General features: G+C 49.5%; 1 protein-coding gene and 1 pseudogene across 1 annotated transcript; one reads left to right on the plus strand and one right to left on the minus strand.

Annotated features, from left to right (window-relative positions):
* The first annotated feature begins 4,765 nt into the window (after positions 1-4,765).
* Chchd5 (coiled-coil-helix-coiled-coil-helix domain containing 5) lies at positions 4,766-8,654 on the plus strand. The gene is made up of 4 exons (XM_026379960.1): positions 4,766-4,930; positions 5,861-6,001; positions 6,094-6,259; positions 8,478-8,654. Coding segments are annotated over exons 1-4 (333 nt in total). The 5' UTR covers positions 4,766-4,928; the 3' UTR covers positions 8,502-8,654.
* Positions 8,655-10,213: 1,559 nt separating this feature from the next.
* LOC113175651 (nucleoside diphosphate kinase, mitochondrial pseudogene) lies at positions 10,214-11,376 on the minus strand (annotated as a pseudogene).
* Positions 11,377-11,875: the final 499 nt, after the last annotated feature.

Genomic DNA, 11,875 nt, shown 5'->3' on the forward strand with positions numbered 1-11,875 from the left:
GTCATACCCTTTTATATTCCCACTTGCAGTGTGTGGGTGGGCCATGTTTTCTGCGTTCTGACCAGCATTTAGTGGTGTTACTATGTTTTATTTTAACCATTTTGATAAGTAGTGATATTCATGGTTTTAATTTGCATTTCTCCAACGGTTAAAAGTAAATATCCTTTCATGTGTTTATCTGCCATTTATAAATACTCAGTGAAATATCTGTTCATGAGATTTTGTGGTACTGAGGATTGAATCCAGGGGTGCTCAACCACTGAGCTATATCCTCAGCCCTTTTTGAGAGTTGCTTACCTGGAATTTGTGATCCTCCTGCCTCAGGCTCCCAAGTAGCTCTTATGGATGTGGCTCACTTTCTATTTGACTTCTTACTGCCAAGTCTTGATTACATTCTGGATCCAAAGCCTTGGTTGCACTAGCGTTTTGCAGGTGTTTTCTCCCAGCTTGTCTTTTCATCCTTTCCATGGGTCTTGCAGAGCAAGAGTTGTAATTTCAGTGAGTCCCAGTTTACTCTGTTGTTTTCGGGTGGATAATGTTTCCAGTATCCTATTCAAGGATACTCCACTAAGTGCAAAGATTTTCTCGTAATATTTTCAGATTTTTCTAGTCTTACGCTTTACATTTAAACTGATCCATTTAGAGCTAATTCTTGTATAAAATGTGGGGTTACATAAAGATTCTGGGGTGGGCATTCGCCTATAGATTCTGGTTGCTCCAGCACCATATTTGAAGACTCTACTTCCTCCATTGAATTAGTTTTGCTCTTATGTTTTAAAAAAAGAAAGCCAGTGGGACATATTTGTGTGGGGTTAGTTAATTTGGGGGTGGTTAATTTTATATTTCCTCTCCTTTGCTTTAGATTTCCTCTCCTTACTAATCCTACCTCTACATTTTGGGTTTCCTTTAAAGTTTTCTAGCATCATGTGCCGTGGCACTGCCTGTAATCCCAGCAGCTGGGGAGGTTGACGTAGGAGGATGGCAAGTTTGAGGTCAGCCTAGGGAACTTAGTGAGACACTGTCTCAAAATTAAAAGGTTTGAGCCAGGCACAGTGGTGCCCGTGTGTAATCCCAACGTTTTGGGAGGCTGAGGCAGGAGGATGGCAAGTTCAAAGCCAGCCTCAGCAAAAGTGAGGTGCTAAGTAACTCAATGAGACCTTGTCTCTAAATAAAATACAAAATAGGGCTGGGGATGTGGCTCAGTGGTCAAGTGCCCCTGAGTTCAATCCATAGCAACACGCCCCCTCAAAAAAAAAAAAAAGATTTTGGGATGTAACTCAGTGGTGAAGCACTCCTGGGTTCAATCTCCAGTACCACAAACAAGTAATAAAGTTTCTAGTCTTTAGATTTATCATGCTTTCATAAATATGTCACTTCACAGTGTGAGAGATTTTCAACAGCACGCCCTTGCCCATCACTTGGCCTTTGTGCCATGTTTGTCATACCTTTCACAAAAACATGAACACCACAATATAGTACTCCTCTTGCTATAAGCAATTCCAAAGAGATTTATAAGAACATCTAGCACCCTTTTGGTCATACCTGGAGATCTTTATACTAGATTTCCATCTAATATCTTCCTTCATATAAATGGCTTCAATGTGCTGATGTATGCCTGTAATGCCGGTGACTCAGGAGGCTGAGGCAGGAGGGTCACAAGCTCAAGGCCAGCCTCAGCAACTTAAGTAGTTTAGACTCTGTCTCAAAAAAGAGCTGGGGATGTGGCTCAGTGGTTAAACACCCCTTGTTTTCAACCCCCAGTACCAAATAAATAAATAAAAAGGCTTCAATGTTTTTAAGCTTCCTTAGCTGAGACCAGAGCGGTCTTTAGGGCTGATTTTGCCCACTGCAGATGAAATGCCTGAAGACACAGGGGCAGTGAGTCCACTAAGGCTGTGGGAACCTGGGCAATAAGGAGCTCCAGGGACTCTGCCTGTGTCTTGGTGGATCTCTCCGTAGCCTCTAGGAGTGTGTTCACAGGCATACCTGGAGCTGAAGACTTGGGAGAACCTCTGCAGATCTGTGCAGTCCTGCACCCTGCCTGAGAACTCTAGCTGCTAGCTCCCCCAAGGCCTAATCTTTGAATACAAGGAGTCACCGGAATATGTGTAGCTCCTCCTCCCTGTGCTGAGTGGCCTGGAAACTGCAGACATAAGCTGGGCTACTAGTGTCCACTCATTTGTCCCACTCCCTCAGAGACCACTGCCACAAAGCTGAACTCTTGTTGTCTCATGTCCTGCCCAGGTTTGAGTTGATTTTATGTTGGGAGATTAACCCAGTTCCTTTTACTCTCATGCAAGAGGGAAAAGCAAATTGGCTCTTCAAGTGTGTGTGTGTAATCTAACAACGAATGATGAAGCAGTGCATTTGAAGAAATTTAGTTCTCAAAAACATGGTAATCAAGACCTTATACAACACAAAGTTCAGTGTTTGTTGAAAATTACTTTGTGTGATAAACTTACATTTTTTAAAAAGAGATATTTGATAGAGTACTTGATAGAACTTAAATTTTCCTCAGTACAGATCTGGAGGGCTTTGGGTTACCTGTATTCTGATTCAGAACAAAATAACTTGAGGTCTCTGCTGGCCACCACTTCACTCCTTTTTTTTTTTTTAATATATATTTTTTTTAGTTGTAGGTGAACACAATCTTTATGTCATTTCTATGTGGTGCTGAGGATCGAACCCAGTGCCTCCTGTGTGCTAGGTGAGCACGCTACCATCGAGCCACAACCTCAGCCCCAACTTCATCCCTTTTTAGGACGAAAGAAAAGTAGTCTACCACTACTACCTTTTTTCTCCAAAACAATAAAAAATGGATGGCGGGGGGGGGGGGGAGAACTAGAAGTCTTGAGAGTATTTTTCTCACAGACATTTCAATTTTGCAATAAGGATGATAACACTCAAAGATGTTCAAGTCAAAACTGACAGTATGAGAAGAGAAAGGAAATGGCTGATATCAAAGAGACCTGCAGAGACAAGTGACATACTTCCATACTGGAAGCAGAATCATAAAGAGCAAATTTTAATTGCTGGTAGAATAAAACTTTTCAAAACTTGAAGTGGAATCTCCCTTGTTTTTGACGAGACAAGCAAAGAGAAAGCATATTACTAAATTTCTGAAATCTGGTCTGAAATCACTCTTCTCATGCCTTTTTCCTTCCTAAGTGGTGCAAGGTTCTGTTTGAAACAACTGTATCCTTTTGAGGAAAGGCAGAGACATGAAGGAAATGCCCCCTCTTTGTGACCAGTTTCTGCAAGCCTCCCTGGAGGCTCTTAAGGAGACAGCACCGTGTGTGGGCATCCCAAAGCAGCTGTTGGGAGAAACTCAGAATGCAGAAAACTCCATCTGAGATCTCCCATTTAAACTCCGATTTGCTTCACTCCAAGCCCCATGGTCACTTAGCTCCCTCTAACATTTATTTGATCCCTAGAGAAGTCAGTTTCATTCTTGAGCTACCAGTCAAAAAGCAACTAAAGTCTGGGGGTCACACTCCCCAAGAGGGGTATCTCAGGCTGGAATCTTCATTACAGCTACTTGGTCCAAACCTAGGTATTTGAGCCCCTTCCTTGGGAAACACATTGCCTAGACGTTGGGATAAGACGGGAGGAGAAGCTTGGGATTGATTAAAGATCTCATTCTCCCAGAAAAGAAAAAAATGTAAGGATTCATTTTTCGCAGCTGAAGCCAGTCTTCTGTCTTCCCGCAGCCCTTGCTGCGGTTTTCTTCCTCTCTTCTCTCACCAAATATAAGTGTGGACGTTTTCAGATGGGAAGAATGGAGGAGGCTCTGGGTGAAAACCTTTTTCATGGCTCACGGCTTCAAACCTACTTCTGTCATCTGAAGCAGATATATGGCCAGTGGAGCAGCCATCAGATGTCAACTGCCACCCAGGGCAGCTCATGGGTTCAGCCTCTGTAACAGCTGTCACTTAGAACTCTTGAGGCCCCAGGATCTGAGAACCGCCGTGTGCACTCTGTGAAGGAGGTCCTTGTCATCACTCCTACTTCACAGAGGAACATACTGACATTCCAGGTGGTTGTCGCCCACAAACAGCTCTTGTTCATCTTAAACGCGATGATTAACTGCATTTTCTGCTCATTTGGGCTGGAGTTTTGGAAGAAAGTCCTGCATACCAGATGGCAGGACAGATGCTCAGTTCTCCCACCGAGGATATCCAGCTTCCTGAGTAGGGAAAGCACGCCACGTCTCACCTCGCACTTGGAGGCAGCTGAGGAGGGAGGGGAAACCAGGCTAGACGTCCACACGTCCCCCCAGAGCCTCCGCCCAGGGCTAGGGGAGGACTGCGTGGGCACCTAGGCTGAGTAATTGGGGCGGCCGGGCCGGGCTCTGGGGGTGTCCGCCCTCCCCCAGGTCGCAGCACGCGCACAGAATGCGCTAGAGGACAGCGAGCACATGTCCAGGCCATGGTGGCGGCTCAGAATTCCCGAACCCCGTAGGTGGCGGCCATGGCGCCCAATCGACCGCGAAACGCAGCTTGTGGAGGGACCGCCAAGCAGCCGCCGCTCGCCACTAGCCCCAGTCAGGAGAGGTGGAGCGTGCGAGGCCGCCGCCCAGCCACACCAGATTCCGCTCTCGCTTGAGACCAAGGTCCCGCAGGACTCCTGACCGGCTACTTCCGGCGAACCCTGGCGCAGCCATGGCGGGCCGGAAGTAAAGGACAAAGTCTTACCGCCTACTGGACCGGAAGCGGATGCGTACGGCGCCGCCATGACAGGCTGGGGCCGGAAGGAAAGGCCGGGCGCCGCCATGACGGGTCGAGGCTAAACTGAACGAGCTGCTCGTCCTCTCTGCGACCGGAAAAGCGAGGCTGCGAGAGGTAGGCAGGGCGCCGCCATGACAACCAGGCACCGGAAGGGGCGGGGCGCTCCGTCCTGACTGATCCCACGCCGGCACCTGCCTCGAGATGTGAGTAGCGGGGAAGCTTGCCCCGAGTTTGCTGCCGCTACCCTTCTCTTCCCAGTGACCTGGACCTAGCTCAGGACCTCAGAAAGAAGGACTGGCCGCCCCTGCTCTTTGGAGAACGGCCTCGGGGCCCGGCGCCGTCGCAAGCCCCGCCCCTCGTGCCAGGTCCCGCCCCCGGCGTTCAGGTCCCGCCCGGTTTCATCGTACTGGCCGCGGGCTGCTGGGTCCTGGCGCCAGGCCCCGAGGCTCCGGCGCCCGGCCTTGGAGCCCTCTCCCTGGGCCCCAGACCTCAGCTTTTGAGCTCTCCGCTCTGCCCAGACCTGGGTGGGGCCCAGACTTGTTCCCTGCATTCCCAGACTGTGTCCCCGCAACTCCGAGCATCTCTGGCGTAGTACTCGATCTACCCAGAGCCTCCAACTCACCAGGACTTCCAGGTCATGCCTAGGACCCTGAACTCCATCCCAGCACCCCCAGCCCACCACAGGGCCCGGGTCTCATCCCTGAAAGTTTCTGACCAAGAGACCTTTCCCTAGGACCTGAGACCCAACGTCCTGGACCTTCAAACCCATTTAAGTCTCCCAAGCTCTCCCCCTACAACTCTGGGTCGCACTTCTGAGGCCCAAGCCTTCTCTACATGATCCCCAGTCCTACTGGGGACCTCCTGAACTCCAAAATCCTTCTTTCCAAGATGCCAAAGGCCTGGTGCAGTATAACCAGACTTTGTTTTAGGACTTCCACTATCTCCCCAGAAGTTCTCACTGTGTTCCCCAACCCCCAGAGCTCTCGCCTCACCTCTGCCCTTTCCTATCCCCATCCCAGAAGCCTTAAGATCCCCACATCTGTCCAGGATCCCTAGTCTTCCCCCAGAACCAGATCAGAATTCCCTTTCTTGCTTGCTGTCTGAAATTATCATCAGCCTACCCTGTCCCACAGGCAGGCGGCCCTGGAGGTCACTGCTCGCTATTGTGGCCGGGAGCTGGAGCAGTATGGCCAGTGTGTGGCAGCCAAGCCTGAGTCATGGCAGCGAGACTGCCACCACCTTAAGATGAGCATTGCTCGGTGCACATCCTCCCAGTGAGTGTGGGCAAGTACGTGGCACTGGGGGCTGGGTGGGTGGGGAGCAGAGCAGAAATGTTCTGGAATCTGAAACGCCCTGCCTCCCCCAGCCCAATCATCCGCCAGATCCGCCAGGCCTGTGCTGAGCCTTTTGAGGCCTTCGAAGAGTGTCTTCGGCAGAATGAGGCAGCAGTCGGCAATTGTGCGGAACACGTGCGCCGCTTCCTGCAGTGTGCTGAGCAGGTGCAGCCGCCACACACGCCCACAGCTGTAGAGGTAAAGGAGGCTTGTTAATCATCATCTACCCCCTCATCTTTTTAGGTGTTCAAGGTGAAGATTCAAGTCCTCAGTCCACCCAACTCCCACACGTGCCTTCCCTAGGCATCCAGAATCCAGAACCGGGTCACCTCCTGCCCCCCTTCAGCCCCTACTTTAGTCCAACCACCTTCCCACTCCTTCTTTGCCAGGGTACCCATTCCTGCCATCTCCTTTGTTTCCCTGAGTCTCTTCTCTTGTGCCTCCACACAGTGGCCTGGAATCTAGTCTCATTGCACTTGTGCTTAAACTGCAGTAGCTTCCCATTCACATTGGGAACAAAGTCCCAGGTCCTTGCTGGCTTCCCTGCCTCCTCCCTCATTCATTCTTCCTTCCCTGTTCCTCAGCGGTATGGCAGAGGGGTGAAGTGGGTAAAAATGTCTTAACTTTCTTTTATGCATTCAGTACATAAATAGATACACAGCATATCTGAGAGATTAAAATTTTATTGATGGGGCATTTAGAAAAATGTCTAAAAAGGTCCTTGTGTGGTAGTAGTAGGAAAAAAAGAATGAGAAATACTTCTGTCGTCTTCACTGGTTCTCCCACTGTTCTGTGAGCTCCAAAAGGAAAAGACCCATCTTTCAATGGCCTCCTCTGAACACTCACTCCTGTGCCTTCTCTTGGTCCCTGCAGCCCAACCTTCTCTCTGTACCACCAGATCACCTTCTGGGCCTCCATCTGAACCTTTTTAGTTCTTTCTCTGTGATGGCCTCAGAATGGTCTCAGAGGAAATCATACCATGTTCTGCTTCTACTTCGTAATCTTTCCGTGGATTTTATTTCCAGCAGGACAGCTCTCAATTCAACCACAACCTGGAGCCCATATGACCTCTGATCCCTATGTCTCCCCACTTTTCTCCTCAAGTGAACATGTGGTTACTTAAATGCATGTGTCTCATGCTTTTGTCCAGCTGGTTCCCTCTGATTTCGGATTGCCCTTCTTAACTCATCTACTGGCAAATTCTTATTCCAGCTTATATGATACTTCTTTTAGAGAACCTCCTCTGATGCCTCATGCTTGTGCCCAGGCTCAAGGTCCATGGGCCCCCTCTATCATGGATCACACCCTAAAGCTGTCCTTGTATCTCATGCTTCAGGGAGTTCTTGACTAAATGCTAAGAAGATGCCCTTTGAATCAGAATGCTAGTCATTGATTCTTTCTGTAGAGTAGGAATAAGTGAACCTCTCAGATCCCAGGAGTAGAAACCAACTGGAAGGACTTTTGATTTCCCCAGAAAATGTTTTGTAATGACCATATACTGTCCACATGGTTTCTCAAGTCATTGTTATTAGGAGCATTTCTTTCTTCCAAATGTTTTGGGCATTGAATTGGAAAGACCTCTTTCTCCCATTTTAAGGCCGGTTGCTCCTTCCCTTCCTGGACAGGCATCCAACCTCTCCCTGTGGCCATTCCTGACCTCACAGTCTCTCTTCTCTGGTAGCCAGAAGAACGTGTAAAAATGAAAATGAGATCACATGTCTCTTCTTTAAAACTTTATGGCTCCCCAGCCAGGTGTGGTGGCACATGCCTATAATCCCACCTTCTTGGGATGCTGAGGCAGGAGGATCGCAAGTTGAAAGCCAGCCTCAGCAAGTTAGTGAGAATCTAAGCAACTTAATGAGACCCTGTCTCAAAGTAAAAAATAAAGAAGGGCTGGAGGTGTGGCTTAGTGGGTTAAGTGCTCCTGAATTTGATCCCCAGTGCCCAAAACAACAACAGGAAAACTTTATGGTTCTCCACTCTGTAATTAATACCCAGTTCTTTCCCACCGTCCTCCCCCTTCCAGCTCTTCCTCCCTAGTTGGGGGCAGTAAGATTCAGGCCTCCTTTGTTCTCTAGTCTACACACAAAGAATTACTCACCAATTGACATAGTTTTGTTCATTTGCTCTTTGTCCCTTCCTACTCGAATAGAAGCTCCCAGAATCAGAGATTTCTGCCTGCTGGGTCCCCAGGACCAAAAAATGCCCCAAATACAGCCAAATGGTACTTTCCTTATGACTCCATGCCAGGGCCGACTTGTTCTTGGTGGCAAGTGACTAAGGTCATTGCCTGGCACCCTTTTCCTCCAGCCTGGGACGGTACAGGCAGCCTCTGCTGTCTAGAGAGTCTCCCTAGCAGTGGGCCCCAGCCCAGGCCCAGAGGAGGTCCCAACAGATGCTGGTGTTCTCTCCACAGCCACAGCCGCTTCCTGCCTCCTGAGAACCTGGTTGACTGCAGGAGAACTGGATATGAGTGACTGGCCCCTTGATATCCCTACCCCCTGCAAAGTGGCCATTTGGAGTCTTGAGGGCCCTGGCTGCAGACCTGGCTTCCTGGACATCAGGACTTCAATAAATAAAGACTGTGCAATGACCTGATTGCTGCCTTTAGCACCTGGGGTGTGGGGACGTTAAGCGATGGCTGGGCAGAAACCCTGGTTGTACATCCCCCAACGTCATATGGTCTGACTAGGAAGAGCCAGGAAGGAGAAGGTGCTCCTTCCTGTTGCCTGCTGCATGCCTGTGAGGAGAGCCCCTTTCTCCCTCCACTCTAGCACTCACCAAATATTTATTGTGTTTTCTAGAAGCTTGCTTGGTGGGCAGTAAATACCACACCACCTCCTTTGCTGAATTTAGAACCAAGTGAGCAGTAGACACAGGTTTGGGGGGAAGGAGACAAAATGCTGGCCTTACTGTTGAACAGCTGCCTGGAAGGATGTGGCCTAGAAGGCCATGGTACTGGACTTCTGCCTTGGTTTGCCCAGTGTGAGAACAAGTGCAGATCATGTATTTGCAATTTGAATCCAGAAACTGGTAGGGAGTGGATGCCCCACAGGGCTGTTCAACTATTAGAGCTTTATAGTCATGCAATGGTAGCTGGTTCCTCCCGACAAACATGCCTGCACGGAAATCTGTTTCAGTTCAGAGTTCTCCCCTCCCATTCTCCTCCAGGACTGTTTTCATGGGCAATGATAACCCTCTGGCACTTCTGCTTTGTTCTGTGAAGGCCAGGTGTGCTCCTGCCATCAGAAGAGTGTGGCAGAGGGTGAGAGATCAGATGAGATGCTGAGTGGCTCTGGCAGGTACCAGCTTCCTAGTGCCTGAGCACAGGCTCTGAGTGGGGGCAGGTTGAGAGCAGGAGGGAAGGGTGCAGGGAGAGAGCACAGAGCACTGGCTGAGCACTGAGCTGAGCATGCCCACAAGAGAGACATTCCGAATGTCCCCAGTGTTAATTACAAAGGACCAGAGGACAGAGGGAACTCATTCAGTTACAAGCTGAAAAGAGCAAATGATCGGTTACATTCTTGAATATATATTAGAACCTTAAATGCCATCACATGTTGGCAGACCATCCACTGGTAACTGTTTATGTATGAACTTTCTAGACCCTTGACATCAAACAATCCAGAAGTAACAGTGACTTCTTATGGACTGCCCTGCTATTACAGAGCTGCTGCCCGCATCTCTTGGTGTTGTCCTGCTTCTCTTAACTATGGCGATATGGGTCACAGTGTCTTCCTTTCCCAACATTTATGAAAAATGCTCTTAGCTCTTGCTCCGTAGATGTTTTCACCTGCTACCTAGCCCTGCAGCTGACCACTGGGGAAAATGTCCCAGGACCTGATGCTTTCTTTTACTGGATAGCATCTTAATGACTCAGTAAACCCTTTTATTTCAGAGATCCTTTGGTCTCCAGAGTTTGGGTTTAACAGTGCCATGGCCTCAGCCAAGTTTTGCTTTTCAGACAAGTTGCTGCTCCCTGGAACAGACTTAAGACCTCTGGAATTGGAATAATTGGCCGTTTGAAATCTAAGACTTGTGCTCTGGTTTAGAAAAGTGAGCCTGGCCCTTGGGAGTCTTTCCTGAGGGTTAATCTCCAAGACAAGGGAACCTATTCGTTGGCTTAGGAGCCAGGGTGGAAGTCCTGCACAGTCAAGGTTGCAGGAACCATAGGATGCCTGTTGCTGAGTAAGAGACCCAGTACCTGGAGAGTGATCAGTCCCTGGGGTCCTGAAGTACTGCCTAAGTCCTGGTGGCTCTCTCCCAGCTCTGATTTCCCCAGGCCATGGCCTGAGGCCTCAGATTTCTGTGGATGTTTTCAGTCCAACTTGCTTGAATGAACTTCAGTGGGGTTTGCTTCGCACAACCTAAGAGAAATGTGATGAGAACAAACAAAATGGAGATCAAGGCTACCTTTCAGAACATCTCTTCCATTTGGCCTCTCTTTCAGTAAGCTGGGCCAACCTCCTTGTATGGTGGTCTCCAGGGTCCAAAAGAGTGAAATGGAAACCTCAAAGACATCACATGTTCTTTTTTTTTTTCCAATTAGCAGTGTCACCTCTGAAGATGCCCAGAGGTTGTCTGGCACTTTGTTCCAGAAGGATTTGGTCCAGTCTTGTGCTAACTTAGGATTCAGAAAGGCACATAAAGTTGGGCCTCAAACTCCCTTGAGTTGGGTTGGGGCAGAAAGTGAACAAAAAAGTGTTTTGGGGGAGGCAGGATGGGTGTGGCTTGAGTTGTTGACCAAAGTAGTTGGTCCTGGTGGTTGCTGGGCACTGAGGGCAGCACAAGCCTTCAGCTGGGCAGCTGCTGCTGTAATGGCCCCCATCTGCCCAGTTCACCAGCTCGCTGCTCTGGAACCACAGCTGGATCCCTCTGGGCCCCTTCCACTGGGTCACTGGCGTGGATGATGTTTCTGCTGATGAGAATGCTGCAGTCTCCCCGGAGGGTCCCAGGGGCAGCCTTGGTGGAATCACTGTGCCTGTCATGGCCCTTGAGGTCCGGACCACATTGTACCCTTCCAGACCATGGCTACCTTGGGTCGAGAGCTCATGTTGCTGATGAGGGCTGGGTGAAAGGGCTTCCTCTATAGGTCCTGGTAGCATTCAGCAAGGACTCTCAGGGCCTGCAGTGTCTTGTGACAACCAGCTTGAAGCCCCGCCTCTCAAGGCGCTGGATCACAGCTCCGATGAGCAGCCGCTGTGCCCATCTGGCTTCACTGTAACCAGGGTGCGCTCCTGGGTTCAGGAGGGCCCACTGGAGCTGGGGTGCACCAGCTGGCTTGGCCCCGGGGGGGGGGGGGGGGGAGGGGGCATGCAGCCTGCACAGTAGCGCCTGAAGCTCTGCACACATGAAGAGGCCACCCATGATACTGGCCGGCCTGGGCGCCTCAAAGATACCATTTTTACCATACTCTTGGTCAAAGCAGTTGTGAGGCCACTCCTGATGGCATCTGTCTGCAGAGTTTGTGCCCATGTTTAAACAAGCATACAAATTTCAGTTTCTATTTTTGTGGTTGTTTTGGTAAGTTATACTTTTCTAGGAATTTCTTACATTGCCTGCTTCTTTCTCCCCCCGCCCCCTCTCTCTTTTTGGTACCAGGGATTGAATTCAGGGACATTCAACCACTGAGCCACATCCCCAGCCCTATTTTGTATTTTTTTTAGAGATGAGTTGCTTAACACCTCACGGTTGCCAAGGTTGGCTTTAAACTTGTGACCCTCCTGCCTCAGCCTCCTGAGCACACAGGGGTGCGCCTCCATGCCCAGCCCCATTTTCTTCTTCACTCTGGTTATTTGTATCTTTTTCTTTTCT

Source organism: Urocitellus parryii, chromosome 12 (assembly GCF_045843805.1).
Source record: "Urocitellus parryii isolate mUroPar1 chromosome 12, mUroPar1.hap1, whole genome shotgun sequence".
NCBI classification, from domain to species: domain Eukaryota; kingdom Metazoa; phylum Chordata; class Mammalia; order Rodentia; family Sciuridae; genus Urocitellus; species Urocitellus parryii.